The following is a 16,746-nucleotide window of genomic DNA, read 5'->3' as shown; positions in this document are numbered from 1 at the left end:
TGAGCGTAGAAGAACAGCAAGCAGGATCTGGAGCCAGAAGGAATGTCAGCCAAGCAAGTCTTTAACAGGAAGGCGGAGGCAGAAATCATCTGGGCTGGACGGCTTAAGTAGGCAGGACTGACGAGCAGGATAACATCAACAGGTGAGTCACTGTGGAGAGATAGGAGCTGGCAATTAGCCGACAGCTGAACGGCCAGCTTAGAGAAGGAAGGGCTGAGCCCAGCCCTCACAATGATGCACAAGAAAGCCCGCAAACAGTTTGTTGAAGACAAGCAGACTAAGGACATGGATTTCTGGAACCTATGGTCTGATGAGACCAAGATAAACTTATTTGGTTCAGATGGTGTCAAGCGTGTGTGGCAGCAACTAGTTGAGGAGTACAAAGACAAGTGTGTCTTGCCTTCAGCCAAGCATAGTGGTGGGAGTGCCATGGTCTGGGGCTGCATGAGTGCTGCCGACACTGGGGAGCTACAGTTCACTGAGGGAACCATGAATGCCAACACACCAAACACACCTCCAAGACGACCACTGCCTTGCTAAAGAAGCTGAGGGTAAAGGTGATGGACTGGCCAAGCATGTCTCCAGACCTAAACCCTATTGAGCATCTGTGGGGCATCCTCAAACAGAAGGTGGAGGAGCGCAAGGTCTCTAACATCCACCAGCTCCGTGATGTCGTCATGGAGGAGTGGAAGAGGACTCCAGTGACAACCTGTGAAGCTCTGGTTAACTCCATGCCCAAGAGGGTTAAGGCAGTGCTGGAAAATAATGGTGGACAGGGGCGCACTGAAAACTAATGGGGCCCCCGGGCAATAGGAGATTATGGGCCCCCCAGGCAATCAGAGATTATGGGGCCACACAGTATACACACACAGTATACAATCACACAGTATACACATACATGTACACACAGTATACACAGACAGATGTAAAAAAAAACACAGATTTATACATACTGTCCCTGGTTTTACTGAGGCTGGCAACCCTGATGGGGCCCCCTAGTGGCCCAGGGCTCTTGGGCAGTGCCCGAGTGGCTCAATGGTCAGTCCGCCCCTGATGGTGGATACACAAAATATTGACACTTTGGGCCCAATTTGGAAATTTTTACTTAGGGGTGTACTCACTTTTGTTGCCAGCACTTTAGACATTAATGACTGTGTGTTGAGTTATTTTAAGGGGACAGCAGATTCACACTGTTATACAAGCTGTACACTCACTACTTTACATTGTAGCAAAGTATAATTTCTTCAGTGTTGTCACATAAAAAGATATAATAAAATATTTACAAAAATGTGAGGGGTGTACTCACTTTTGTGAGATACTGTATCTAGACCAATCATTACAAATCCTCCCATAACCACTTCCAGTGTTATAAGCTTCAATAACTTCTTTAGAGCTCCTCTGAACACCCATTTTTTATCAGAACCTTATTAAACACAGGTGCCAATTTCTTAACAGGATCCATTTGGCAAACTGCACTATCTGTTAGAGACCTGAATGGTTTCAAAGCTGACATAATGACCTGTAGGTTTCATAGTTGCATAGCTAGTCAGGTTGAAAAAAGTCCATCAAGTTCAACCAAAAAAAAATAAAAAATACAATCCCATATACACAAACCTATACCCACAGTTGATCCAGGGGAAGGCAAAAAACCCCAGCAAAGCATGATCCAATTTGCTATAGCAGGGGAAAAAATTCCTTCCTGATCCCTCGAATGGCAATCGAACTTTACCTATAAATGTTAGTACCCAGTTATATTGTGTACATTTAGGAAAGAATCCAGGCCTTTTTTAAAGCAATCGACTGAGCTTGCCAGAACCACCTCTGGAGGGAGTCTATTCCACATTTTCACAGCTCTTACTGTGAAGAAACCTTTCCGTATTTGGAGATGAAATCTTTTTTTCCTCTAGATGTAAATAGTGCCCCTTTGTCCTCTGTGATGACCTTAAAGTGAATAACTCAACACCAAGTTCACGATATGGACCACTTATGTATTTGTACATATTGATTATATCCCCCCCTTAATCTCCTCTTCTCAAGAAGGAATAGATTCAGTTCCTCTAATCTTTCCTCATAGCTGAGCTCCTCCATGCCTCTCATCAGTTTGGTTGCCCTTCTCTGCACTTTCTTCAGTTCCCCCGATATCCTTTTTGAGAACTGGCACCCAAAACTGAACTGCATATTCCAGATGAGGTCTTACTAATGATTTGTACAATGGCAAAATGATATCTCTCTCTCTGTAGTCCATACTAGACATGTGCGCCGTCAATAAATTAGTTTTGTTTCGTTCCGTATTAGAATTAATTCGTATTTTGTAATTCGTGTCCGAAATTTCGTACGAAATACGAATTATCGTTAACTTTTCGTAACAATTATGAATGTTCGTTATGATGAATTTATCATTATGAGGGGCTTCCACCATCCCTGTGCTGACTTCCTGGGTTTTTAACTTTTAGGTTCGTTAACTTTTCGTAACAATTACAAATGTTCGTTAGGAATTTGGATCCGAAATTCGTAAATTAAATTTTGTATTTCGTACAAAATTCGAAAGCATAGCAATTCATATTTCGGATACTCCCGAATGTACGAATTTACGGAAATTCGTACGAATTTTCGATTCGTGCAAAACTAATCGCACATGTCTAGTCCATACCTCTCTTAACCGCTTGCCGACCAGCCGCCGTCATTATACTGCGGCAGGTCGGCACGATTCCGCGAACCGTCATAGCTGTACATCGGCTCCTTTAAGCGGGATAGCGCTGCCTGAGGCGTGCGTATGCTGCGCAGGGGTGCCGATATGCGTGGCTGGCGATCGCGATGACCACCGGCCACGCGCTATTATGGGCATGAGAGCCAGTAGAGGGACGTGTGTGTGTGTAAACTGGAGAGACAGATTGTGAGTTCCTACTAGCTAGGAACAGCGATCTGTTATCTCCTCTAGTCAGTGCCATCCCCTTACAGCTAGAACACACACTAGGGAACACAGTTAACCCCTTGATCACCCCTAGTGTTAACCCCTTCCCTGCCAGTGACATTTACAAAGTAATCAGTGCATTTTTATAGCACTGATCGCTGTATAAAATGCCAGAAATCAATCCCCTATTTTGTAGACCCTATAACTTTTGCGCAAACCAATCAATATACGCTTATTGCGATTTGTATTATCAAAAATATGTAGAAGACTACATATCGGCCTAAACTGAGGAAAATATTTTCTTTTTTTAAAAATAATTGGGGATATTTATTATAGCAAAAAGTATAAAATATTTGGAACCATTCAGGTCTCTAACAAAATTGTCGCTCTTTTTTTTGTTTATAGCGCAAAAAATTAAAACTGCAGAGATCAAATACTACCAAAAGAAAGCTCTATTTGTGGGAAAAAAGGGACATCAATTTTGTTTGTGTACAGCATCGCATGACCGCGCAATTGTCAGTTAAAGCGACGCAGTGCCGTATCGCAAAAAATGGCCTGGTCAATGAGCAGCCAAATCTTCCGGGGCTGAATTGGTTAATGCAAGAGAGGACTTTGCTCGCTTTGGAAACCGCAGCTTGGCATAGCATGCTATTATTGAGCTTATGATCTATCAAAACCCCCACATCCTACTCAAGCATTGATTCCCCCAGTGGTACTCTCCCTAGTATGTATGATGCATGCATATTCTTAGCCCCCAAGTGCATAACTTTACATTGATCAACATTAAACCTCATTTGCCACTTAGCTGCCCAATTAGACAGTGCATTGAGGTCAGCTTGTAAATTGGAGACATCCTGTAAGGACGTTATTCCACTGCATAGCTTAGTGTTATCTGCAAAGACTGAAATTTTACTTTTAATCCCAGACCCTATATCATTTATAAAGATGTTAAAAAGTAAGGGTCCCAGCACTGAACCTTGGGGTACACCACTGATAACCTTAGACCATTCAGAGTAAGAATAATTAACCACTACTCTCTGAATTCTGTCTTTTAGCCAGTTTTCTATCCGTTTACAAATTGATCTTTCCAAGCCTGTAGACTTTACCTTATACATGAGCCGTGTGTGGGGAACTGTGTCAAACGCTTTTGCAAAGTCCAGGTATACCACGTCCACAGCCACCCCTCTGTCCAAGGTTTTACTTACCTCCTCATAAAAAGAAATCGGGTTACATAGTAGGTGAGGTTGAAAAAAGATACGAGTCCAACAAGTCCAACCGATGTGTGTGATTATATGTCAGTATTACATTGTATATCCCTGTATGTTGTGGTCGTTCAGGTGCTTATCTAATAGTTTCTTGAAACTATCAATGCCCCCCCCCCCCCCGCTGAGACCACCGCTTGTGGAAGGGAATTCCAGATCCTTGCTGCTCTTACAGTAAAGAACCCTCTACGTAGTTTAAGGTTAAACCTCTTTTCTTCTAATTTTAATGAGTGGCCATGATTCTTGTTAAACTTCCTGCTGCAAAAACGTTTTATCCCTATTGTGGGGTCGCCAGTGTGGTATTTGTATATTGAAATAATATCCCCTCTCAAGCGCCACTTCTCCTGAGAGAATCAGTTCAGTGCTCGCAACCTTTCCTCATTACTAATATCCTCCAGACCCTCTATTAGCTTTGTTGCCCTTCTTTGTACTCGCTCCATTTCCAGTACATCCTTCCTGAGGACTGGTGCCCAGAACTGGACAGCATACTCTAGGTGCGGCTGGACCAGAGTCTTGTAGAGCGGGAGAATTATCGTTTTATCTCTGGAGTTGATCCCCTTTTTAATGCATGCCAATATTCTGTTTGCTTTGTTAGCAGCAGCTTGGCATTGTATGCCAATGCTGATCCTATCATCTACTAGGACCCCCAGGTCCTTTTCCATCCTAGATTCCCCCAGAGTTTCTCCCCCCAGTGTATAGATTGCATTCATATTTTTGCCACCCAAATGCATTATTTTACATTTTTCTACATTGAACCTCATTTGCCATGTAGTTACCCACCCCATTAATTTGTTCAGATCTTTTTTCAAGGTTTCCACATCCTGCAGAGAAGTTATTTCCCTGCTTAGCTTAGTATCGTCCGCAAATACAGAGATTGAACTGTTTACCCCATCCTCCAGGTCATTTATGAACAAATTAAATAGGATTGGTCCCAGCACAGAACCCTGGGGTACCCCACTACCCACCCCTGACCATTCCGAGTACTCCCCATTTATCACCACCCTCTGAACTCGCCCTTGTAGCCAGTTTTCAATCTATGTACTCACCCTATAGTCCATGCCAACGGACCTTATTTTGTACAGTAATCGTTTATGGGGAACTGTGTCAAATGCTTTTGCAAAACCCAGATACACCACGTCTACGGGTCTTCCTTTATCTAGATGGCAACTCACCTCCTCATAGAAGGTTAATAGATTGGTTTGGCAAGTACGATTCTTCATGAATCCATGCTGATTACTGCTAATGATACCGTTCTCATTACTAAAATCTTGTATATAGTCCCTTATCATCCCCTCCAAGAGTTTACATACTATTGATTTTAGGCTAACTGGTCTGTAATTCCCAGGGATGTATTGGGGGCCCTTTTTAAATATTGGTGCTACATTGGCTTTTCTCCAATCAGCTGGTACCATTGCAGTCAGTAGACTATCAGTAAAAATTAGGAACAATGGTCTGGCAATTACTTGACTGAGTTCCCTAAGTACCCTCGGGTGCAAGCCATCTGGTCCCAGTGATTTATTAATGTTAAGTTTCCCAAGTCTAATTTTAACTCTGTCCTCTGTTAACCATGGAGGTGCTTCCTGTGATGTGTCATGAGGATAAACACTGCAGTTTTGGTTACTGTCCCCCCCGATTCCCTCATGAAGACTGAGGAGAAGAATAAATTCAATACCTTTGTCATCTCCCCATCCTTTGTAACCAGATGTCCTTCCTCATTCTTTATGGGGCCAATATGGTCTGTCCTCCCTTTTTTACTGTTTACATGTTGCTTTTTTTGCTCTCCTCCGCTATGTGTCTTTCATGTTCTATCCTAGCTGTCCTTATTGCACTCTTACATTTCTTGTTGCATTCTTTATAAAGTGTGAATACTGATGATGATCCCTCAACCTTGTATTTTTTGAAGGCCTCTTCCTTTGCTTTTATATGCATTTTTACATTGGAGTTAAGCCATCCAGGACTTTTGTTCGCTCTTTTAAATTTATTACTCAATGGGATGCATTGGCTAATGCCCTTATTTATAATGCTCTTAAAGCAAACCTATCTCTCCTCCGTGTTCTTTGTTCCTAAGATTAGATCCCAATTTATGCCTTCTAGCAAGGCTCGTAGTTTAGGGAAGTTGGCTCTTTTGAAATTCAGTGTCTTTGTATTGCCCTTATGTTTCCTATTTGTGTGATTTATACTGAAGCCAATTGACCTGTGATCGCTGTTACCTAAATTGCCCCGTATTTCCACATCCGTGATCAGGTCTATATTGTTGGTAATCAGTAGATCCAGTAACGCTTTATTTCTAGTTGGTGCAACTACCATTTGACCCATAAAATTGTCCTGCAAGACATTTAGGAACTGGCGAGCCTTAGATGAATGTGTGGTTCCCTCCGCCCAGTCTATGTCTGGATAGTTAAAATCCCCCATTATGATAACACTTCCCATCCTTGCTACTAATCCAAATTGTGATAGGAGATCTGTCTCCCCTTCCTCCGTCAGGTTAGGGGGCCTATAGCATACTCCCAGTATTATTTTGTCCTTAGCTTCATCCCTCTGGAGCTCTAGCCATAAGGATTCCACCTCCTCCCTAGCTCCCTTAGTGATGTTATCTCTCACATTCACTTGTACATTATTCTTGATATACAGGCATACCCCTCCCCCTTTTTTACCCTCTCTATTCTTGCGATAAAGGGTATACCCTTGAATGTTTGCCAGCCAATCATGAGAGCTGTTGAACCAGGTCTCTGAGATTCCCACAAAATCCAAATCCTCCTCGTACAACAGTATCTCTAGTTCACCCATCTTGTCCGACAATTTCTGTCTTTCATGAATTCATGCTGTCTGTTGCTTAAAATATTTTTTTCCAAAAAGAACTCATCTATGTGGTCTTTTATTAAACTCTCCAGTATCTTCCTGACTATAGAAGTTAAACTAACAGGTCTATAGTTACTTGGTAAAGACTTTGATTCCTTTGACTTTGATTAAACATGGGCACCACATTGGCCTTACGCCAATCCAGTGGTACCATTCCAGTTATTAACGAGTCCCTAAAAATTAGAAACAATGGCCTTGAAATGACAGAGTTTCCTTGTCCTCATGGGAGAATAAAGATTATTTGATGAAAAAAACGATAAGGCTGGGTTCACATATATGCGAATTGGATGCGGATTTACCTGAATCCAATTCGCATGACAGGTGAATGTGACTGGCTTGCAATGGAGCCGGTTCACACAGGTCCAGGGTGGCCACGGAGCGGATTGCAAAAGGGTCCTGTGCATGTTTGGGTCCAGCTCATGTGCGAATTTAGGTAAGAATTTGGACCTGAATCGTACCTGAACCGGTGAACAGACACGCACTGGACCCCAAGCACGAACCCACGCCCACACACACAGTAAAAAAAAATATACATACCCCTTGAAATTTTCCACGTTTTTTCATGTTACAACCAAAAACGTAAATGTATTTTATGTGATAGACCAACACAAAGTGGCACATAATTGTGAATTCGGAAGGAAAATGATAAATGGTTTTCAAACTTTTTTACAAATAAATATGTGAAAAGTGTGACGTGCATTTGTATTCAGCCCCCTTGAGTCAATACTTTGTAAAACCATCTTTCACTGCAATTATAGCTGCAAGTCTTTTTGTGTATGTCTCTGCCAGCTTTGCACATCTAGAGAGTGACATTCTTGCCCATTCTTCTTTGCAAAATAGCTCAAGCTCTGTCAGATTGGATGGAGAGTGTCTATGAACAGTAATTTTCAAGTCTTGCCACAGATTGTCATTTGGATTTAGATCTGGGCTTTGACTGGGCCATTCTGACACATAAATATGCTTTGATCAAACAATTCCATTGTTGCGCTGGCTAAATGTTTAGGGTCATTGTCCTGCTGGAAGGTGAACCTCCTTCCCAGTCTCAAATCTTTTGCAGACTGTAACAGGTTTTCTTCTAAGATTGCCCTGTATTTGGCTCCATCCATCTTCCTATCAACTCTGACTTGCTTCCCTGTCCCTGCTGAAGAAAAGCATCCCCACAACATGATGCTGCCACCACCATACTTCAAGGCGGGGGGGGATGGTGTGTTCAGGGTGATGTGCAGTGTTTTCTGCCACACATAGCGTTTTGCTTTTAGGCCAAAAAAGTTCAATTTTGGTCTCATCTGACCAGAGCACCTTCTTCCACGTGTTTGCTGTGTCCCCCGCATGGCTTCTAGCAAACTGCAAACGGGACTTCTTATGGCTCTTTCAACAAGGACTTTCTTCTTGCTAAGACCAGATTTGTGGAGTGCACGACTAATAGTTGTCCTGTGGACAGATTCTTCCACCTGAGCTGTGATCTTTGCAGCTCCACCAGAGTTAACATGGGCCACTTGGCTGCTTCTCTGATTAATGCTCTTAATTGCACGGCCTGTCAGTTTAGGTGGACGACCATGTCTTGGTAGGTTTGCAGTTGTGCCATACTCTTCCCATTTTCAGATGATGGATTGAACAGTGCTCCGTGAAATATTCAAAGCTTGGGATATTCTTTTTATAACCTGACCCTGCTTTAAACTTCTCCACAACTTTATCCCTGACCTATCTGGTGTGTTCCTTGGCCTTCATGATTCTGTTTGTTCACTAAGGTTTTCCAACAGACCTCTGAGGGCTTCACAGAACAGCTGTATTTATACAGAGATTAAATTACACACAGATGGACTCTATTTACCAATTAGGTGACTTGTGAAGCCAATTGGTTCCACTAGATTTTAATTAGGGGTATCAGAGTAAAGGGGGCTGAATACAAATGCACGCCAAACTTTTCAGATATTTATTTGTAAAAAAAATTAAAACCATTGATCATTTTCCCTCCACTTCACAATTATGTGCAACTTTGTGTTGGTCTATCACATAAAATCCCAATAAAATACATTTATGTTTTTGGTTGTAACATGACAAAATGTGGAAAATGTCAAGGGGTATGAATACTTTTTCAAGACACTGTATGTGAACCCTGCCTAAATCAACCAATTTCTGTGTCTTTTGGACTTCCGATCTGCTATTGTTTTTCCTATTTGCAGCATCTAGTGGTAATTCCACAAATACAGTTCAGGCATTTTCTGCGTCCTCCATCCAGTGGATAACTCTTGTCTATCTGTAATTCAGTGCCTACTCTGGAATCATTATGTTGGTTTCTTTTGTTTTAGTTTTGTACACTATTCTTTGGAGCCATTTCATCAGAGAAGCAAGATAACATGTCTAATCAGCTATTATACAGTCTGGCAACATCTAGTGAAGAAGATGAGGATGAAGTTTACAGAAAGGAACTCTCTCAGAAGTTTTAATGTCTGAAGCATGTTGTTGAGTAGTCAGATATTTTCTGTAATGTATATTCTTTTGCCCAGTTTACAGTGTTAGATTGCATGACTGCAGTATTGTTGTTTCCGTGCAAATGTTAGTATGTTGAATAACCACTTTGGTAGGTACTATCTTTATTTTGCTCTTGCCCACAAAAGATAATAAAGTGGTCGCTACACTAGTCAGCAAGTTTACATTATGCAGTTATTAGTTTCAACTTAGCTGTTAAATAGGCTTTCCCTTATTACATTTAAATTTCAACTCATGCTCATATTTAAATAGATTTCATATGTATATACACTTTCTGTTGAGATGTATATGCTTAAATAGCCTACCTTTTAGGATTATAACATGTGTTCACTTATGCTATTAAGAAGCTTAGAAATAAAATAAAAACAAAAATTAAAAAATCCTACATTTTTTTTTCAAAGGTTCCTTTCCTTTAAAGTGGGCATGCAGCCAGGGTATATATAGTAAGATGGTGTATGTGTGTGTGTGTGTGTGAAATATTTATGCAAAACGACTGCCTTGCTGAAAAGAACCATATAAGGAAGAGCTAGCTAACAAGTGCTCATAATTCTCTATAGGCAGCATTCAAAACAAGGCAGCCCATGGAACCGTGTTCCAAAGAAGACAGGGGGTTAGCAAATGCAGATTTCAAATTACAAAAAAGAAAAACATTTTCACTTCTGATACACAATATTTCAAATAGCATGTATATTAATATGAGCAATGTGGAGAAAGGCTATTACTCATTAGGGACAAACGGGAAAAAAGAGTGACTACAAAAAGACCAGTCTATGCATAAAAAGGAAAGATTACAAATCGACATACTGCATGTATAACCCAGACATTGGGGTTGATTTACTAAAGGCAAATATACTGTGCACTGCAAGTGCACTTGCTCCAGAGCTTGCTAAAAGAGGTAAAACTTCACTTTGCATAAAAATAAAAATACTCAATCACATGCAAGGAAATTAAAAAAAACTGCATTTTTGTTTGTACATGATTGAATGATAGAAACCAACAGAGCTTCCCCTCAGATCTAGAGCAAGTGCACCTAAAGTGCACTTTTACAGTGCAGTTCCAAGTGCAGTTGCAGTGCTTAGTATATTTGCCTTTAGTAAATCAACCTCATTGTCATTACTACATAATAAGATATATGTCACATAAAATACAATAAAGAGGTAGACAGCAGAGGGTAACTATAATAATATCTTGCAAGAGTATTTGAAGAAAATAAATTCTCGGCTGTCTAATCTTAGCAACTTGTTGATAGTAACCAACAGTGACCAAACAAAAAGCACAAGCAGGCCAATGGGAGGTGTATGTTGGGGGGCAGGAGGATTGCTGTGAATAGATTTGATTCTGTCTGAAGACAAAGGTATTCTATGAAAACCAATCCTGAATGTATAAACCACAAAAAAAAAAAAAAAAAAACAAGCTACCCTCTTTTGGTTGAAAGGGAAATACTGAGACACAGTATACCTACTAATATACCCCTTCTTCAGTAATTTTCCTTATGAGAACAGAAATATAAAAGTTTGCAATAGTGCTGTGGTTGTCACAATACCTAAATGCACGGTTAATGCAACTTGCATGAATATTCCCATTTCCCATTACTTTTTATATTTCAAAACCTAGTATTTAAACAGATTTAATTGGGATTGTTGCCATATGATTTGCACATCACAAAATGTACAAAAAGTACAATATATTTTATATTGTGAAAGCATGCATTTGACGGCAGCTTAAAGTTCAAGGTTTACTTTGACTTTAAATAGTTCATTTGTGCAAAGCTGGCCCACAAGCTATTTCCAATATTAACCGCTACAGCCGCCATGTGTGCTGTATAATACTGTAGCCCAAACAAACTATTTAAAGTCAAAGAAAACCTGGAATTCAGCTTTAAAGTGGAATTCCATGATGAACCTAACTAATTTTAAAAGCACTCCTTCCCCCTTGCTAGCCTGTGTAAGAAAGATGTATTTACTTACCTATTTTCAGGTCACTCCGGTCCTGTCATATGACCTTCCCTTTGTCAGGCAGCAGGCGAGAGAGCACTTGACAATGGCTAGTATAGCTTGGAGCAGTGACACCACCCATAGGCTTTCTATGGCCCATCATTTGTTGCCACTCCCTCCTCTCCCCTGCAGCCACCACTGGCTGACATGGGGAGCTGGATCCCATGACCAGACATGGTCTCAAAATAGGTATATGTAAAAGTATATACATCTTTCTTACACAGGTTAGTCAGAATAGGTGTTGGGAACATTTTTAAGTTTAGTTAGGTTTATCCCAGAATTCCACTTTAAGTATGCACCTTCCCCCTGAGCCAAAGCTTTGGTTGCAGTTACATCAGTGAGGCTTTTAGGGTAAAGCTATCAGTTTTGCTCCTCATTTTTTCCCAGTTCTCGTAAGTAAATTCTTTAGCTCTGACAGGCTGGAACTGGACTGTTTTTTTCTTTTTAAATCTTACCATAGATCCGGGATTCTAAACTAGGAGTATTCATATGCCTGAGCATATGGAAGCCAAACGAAGTGAGTATGGGACTGGATTTCTGAATACATTTACAAAAAAAATAAAAATAAAACCAGATTCTCTGCATTATTGAACCTGTGATGTGACAAGATGGTCTGTTATGTCAAAAAAATTTACCTCAATTCCATGTTTTGATTGTATGGAAAAACAGCAAAAAATCTCACTAGTTGTAGGATGCTTTTGTGGATTTGTGATTTGCTGTTTTTATATGAATATGATCAAACCTTATGATTTTGTAAGCTGTTATGTTCTAAACTGTCCATATGTAATAAGAAAAACCATACCAGTACCTAATAGGATTGGCAACGGTGAATATTTTGATGTTTGGAAAAGGCTGTATGAAATCATTAGGCAACGCATTGGGGGTCTGTAATTGGAAACCATAAGAAACTGTAACATTGATACATCATTGGCTTGTGGTCTGACTTTGCCATAAGACAATAAAGTTCCTGGATGGAAGCTACTTGACTGTAGCTTTAGCTCCAGGGTGTTTCTTCTGTTGGTCACTGTAAAGTAGGTCAGAAATATTACATTTTTCTTTTGTTAATTCAATGACCACTTATCCAGAGGTACTGTGTAATAAAGTCAGTATATCTACAAAATTTGGTCCATGAGTTCCTGTGTCCCCCACAGAGGATTTTAGATGAGGCTCCTCTCAGCAGGTAGTATAAAAGGTATTGTACTCTGGACCAGAATAGAACCAGACACAATTTTCGGCTGAGATCTTGGCTGAATTTGAATTACCAGATAACATCCCTTTGCTGAGAAGAGAGGGTCAGACTATTCAGATCTTCCCAAATTATTAACACAGGGGAACTCGTGTCTGGAAGTTCTACTGGAAGGAGACTAGAAGGTGTTTAGGCCTACTGCCTGCATAGACTGCATTCTGCTTTCTGGACACTGGGACTTGCAGTTTCATATTGGCTGTGCTACTGTCCTGCAAACACTTCCCCTTGCATTTCCACATTGCTACTCCATTGACTTTTTCTCTTTGCTGTGTCTCAACTAACGGGAGACATATGTAAGGAGACCAAAAAGGCTGCACACCCCAAGATTAGTTTAACTAAAAGATTTGTGGATTCCCCAGTGGGGCTTTAAAACAGCAAGGTACAATGTTACAAAGATCATTGATGTTGATGTTGTAAAGACAATTTATTGACAAGATGTCCAATAATGTCATATGCTTATACAAAGTCTGATCCAATGATGAATACAAATTACATAAAACGGTAAAAATGCAGTTATAATCCATAAGGCTGTAAAAGTGCATTGGCACATCATTACATTGTACAGTAAAATGCCGAAGCCCCAACGCGTTTCGACCTGTATACGGTCTCTTCAGGGGGCACATTTGAATCTATAAAAAAAAAATATATAGTACAAATATTCAGAATTAAAGATTTTGTTAGGAAAATATCGCATTAATTAAATCAAGGTGATGAATTTTACCGTTGTGGATAAAGTAGGTATTTCTAATAGAGATATTAGGAGCCATGGAGGGGTCCAAGTGGTACGCAGGTGATCCCCACCTCCCCGAGCAGGGGTAGAGAGCCAGCCCCAAGGGGCTTACAAGGAGCCACACAAATCCACGCCCCCCGGGGGGTGGAGTGCACACCTGCAACAGACATCCATTGTTTGCCATTAATAAAGTGGTATACTAGTATTTACGTCATCATTGTAAATGTTTGTTTTTAGTTATATATATATAGACTGAAGGTGTGTACATATTTTAGAATATTGATTGTGTCACATGGAGTAGGTTTAAGGATGAACATGAAAATATAACAAAGATAGGTGAATGATCCAAATAAATTGGTGTTGCTACCAAACACAATATGGTACACAGAAAGTGCCCAGTCTGTGTGTGAAAATGTGTGCAGTGAATAGGGATATAAAATCCCTAAGAGAGTGCATGTTGTGATGAAAGCATTTTGTAATAGCTGAGTGTAAGCAAAGGGTGAAAAGTGAGGAACAAAAACAAACACAAGCAAAGATGTGAAAGGTAAGAACGTGAAATGAGTGAAGAACCAATCAAATATGACAATGTATGATAGTGTGATGTGTGAAGTGAGATGATATGATTCAAAAGGAGTGATAGTATTACCTTGTGCTGTGGCATGACCCTTGTAGGTTGTATGACATGTATGGAGCATATTGGTTGACAGAAACCAGACTGCAGTAGTTTAAAAAGAAGAAAATGCCGTCTGTCCAGCCTGCATAGAAATTTTGTTTGATTTGTAACCATAGGTCTCATATATAACTGGGCTGAGGCTATTAGGATTATCATATGCAGGTGCAAGACTCCCCCACCCACCCAGGATCCAGGCATATGGGCCGCCTTCGGCAGCCCACGTGTGGCTCCCTCGGCGTCCCGGAAGGCCAATAGGTCCCGACCACCGTCGTCATCTCCGTCGCAATACGCGTGACGTCATGACGCCGTGCGCGCGCCGGGCCCTCGCGCACGCGCACCTCGTCCCATACATTCCGGAGGTGAACACGAGACGCCGCCGGCAGGATGAAGCTCGCCTCCGCGGCTGGTATAGACGCAGAGTAGAGCAAGCATAGGGGCGTACGGATGTGTCCACACGCCCCCACCTTGCCGGGAAGTCCCAAGGAAGCCAGGCTCAACCCCGGGGGGGGGGGGGGAGCTGAAACTGCACCCACCGGAGCTTACAAAAATACCCTCAAAGGCTCAAAGAATACACTTGGACAAACATTTTTAGTGGTCATGAAATGTACCAGAAAGAACAATAAATGTTGTATTTGTACATAGGAGCAGAGTGCCAAAACCATAACCCCAGATTCCTGCATAAAGTCCATAGAGGGTAATCACAAGCTACCGTGTAGGTATTTGGAGCATCATGCAAAACAGGGGTTTATTCCTCCTGGTGCATGGAAAGGGAAGGGATTGGATCTCAGTCCGGTTCCCCAAAGGAGAATGGGTATGTCATCCAAACCTTTGCTGTGTCTCTTTTCCTCTCACAAGCACAAGCTGTAGCCATGACACACAGTTCTCTAAAGGAACCATGATTAGCCTGTTAAAGTCCTCTACACCTGCTCTCCCAGCCACCCTATCTGGATTCCCTGGCTGAGGTTGTTGTCAGCTGGTGAGTCACCTGATCCTTGCTGTGCCACATTGCTGCCTATCCTGCTGTGACTGGATTATTGCCCTGTGTGCTGGTCTCAACCCTTGCTGTGCCCAGATTACTGCTCTGTGATGCTGGACCAAATCTTTGTTGTGCCAGATTGCCCTGATTTTCTGTTTGTGCCTGTACGGCCCTTCTGAACATATCCTTGCAACTCTCAAAGAACCTTGTGATCTCTCCTGCCCCCTGCATGTGTTCTATCCCACCTGCACTTCTGTCACAGGCACTCTTTTAGAATGTCCAGTTCTGTGGAGTTCATAGTTTAGATGTGCCTGATGACTGTCTTCTCCCATCTGAATCAGGGATCTTTTTAGCTCATTTAGAATTATCACTTAGCCTCCTGATTCCTTCTTGGGCGTCCTCATACAATTCCTGAGTTTTATTGGACTAACTTGCATAGGAAGTGTCACAGTTGTGTCATACTTTTTTTTTTCTTAAAAAATGTCATGGTGCTTTTTTTTTTCCTTTAAAAAATATGGCATTATTTTTTCCTTTAATAATCCAACTATGGTTGATACATCTGCAAAATCTTCCAGACTTGTTTTGGCAGCTACTTGGTCTTCATGCTGCCATTGTCTAGAGCAGGGGTGCCCAACCTTTTAAAGAGCGAGGGCCACTTTAGCGACTTAGCAACCGGTCACGGACCACAATGAGCAGAGAAGGGGCAGATGATAGGTCCGTGTTCACTCTGCATATGCAGGTAACCTGGAGGTGCACTGCACTGCACCTGCGGATCAGTTTGAAAGCTGCCCAATGTAGCTAGTGTAGAGAACAGATATGCCCATTGCTGTTTGATTCCAATTAAAAATTGACCTCAATCTTCACTTCTTCCTTGGGATTCCTGCAGGTATGGCTGGCAGCTGCTGCTGGCTGTCCCCTAGGGTGGGTATGGCTGGTGGTTGCTACTGGCTGTCCCCGCAGGGCAGGTATGGCTGGTGGTTGCTACTGGCTGTCCCCCCAGGGCAGGTATGGCTGACAGGTACTGCTGGCTGTCCCCTAGGGTGGGTATGGCTGGCAGCGGCTACTGGCTGTCCTTTAGGGCCCGTATGGCTGGTGGCTGCTGCTGGCTGTCCCATAGGTCAGGTTTGTCTGGTGGCTGCTGCTGGCTGTCCCCAGGGCGGCAGCTGCTGCTGGCTGTCCCCAGGGCGGCAGCTGCTGCTGGCTGTCCCCCAGGGCGAGTATAGCTGGCGGCTGCTACTGGCTGTTCCCCAGGGTGGGTGTGGCTGGCAGTACTGCTGGCTGTCTCCCAGGGTGGGTATGGCTGGGTGCCGCTACTGGCTGTCCCCCAGGACAGGTATGGGTGGTGGCTGCTGCTGGCTTTCCCCCAGGAAAGGTATGGCTGGACGGTAACATTAAAATCAGTCTGCATATGCAGTAAAGCATGCTTGTTATACTCACTGTGGAACCTAAGGGGTTAATCCTGTACATTGTGTAAAAATGCAGTTTGATCCTGTCTTCTCTGATCCTCCCCTTCCCCAATCTATCTCCTGATAAGACAGAGCCTTTGGATGCACTCTGCACACTTGGTTTGGTGTGTATTGCTAGAGAGTTTTTTTTTTTCTTGGA

The 16,746-nt window shown here is 42.1% G+C and overlaps 1 protein-coding gene across 1 annotated transcript in view; it reads left to right on the top strand.

Annotated features, from left to right (window-relative positions):
• The window catches only part of RAD9B (RAD9 checkpoint clamp component B), a 96,359-nt gene extending 85,533 nt beyond the window's left edge, over nucleotides 1–10,826 (top strand). Inside the window, exon 9 of the mRNA XM_073626373.1 lies at nucleotides 9,342–10,826. Within this exon, the coding sequence (XP_073482474.1) occupies nucleotides 9,342–9,479 (138 nt within the window). The 3' untranslated portion in view covers nucleotides 9,480–10,826. The remainder of the gene's footprint in view (nucleotides 1–9,341) is intronic.
• The last annotated feature ends 5,920 nt before the right edge of the window (nucleotides 10,827–16,746 follow it).

This window comes from Aquarana catesbeiana, linkage group LG01 (assembly GCF_042186555.1).
Source record: "Aquarana catesbeiana isolate 2022-GZ linkage group LG01, ASM4218655v1, whole genome shotgun sequence".
Taxonomy (NCBI): domain Eukaryota; kingdom Metazoa; phylum Chordata; class Amphibia; order Anura; family Ranidae; genus Aquarana; species Aquarana catesbeiana.
The sequence above is the reverse complement of the archived record's forward strand: the minus strand, read 5'-3'. Positions and strand labels throughout refer to the sequence as shown.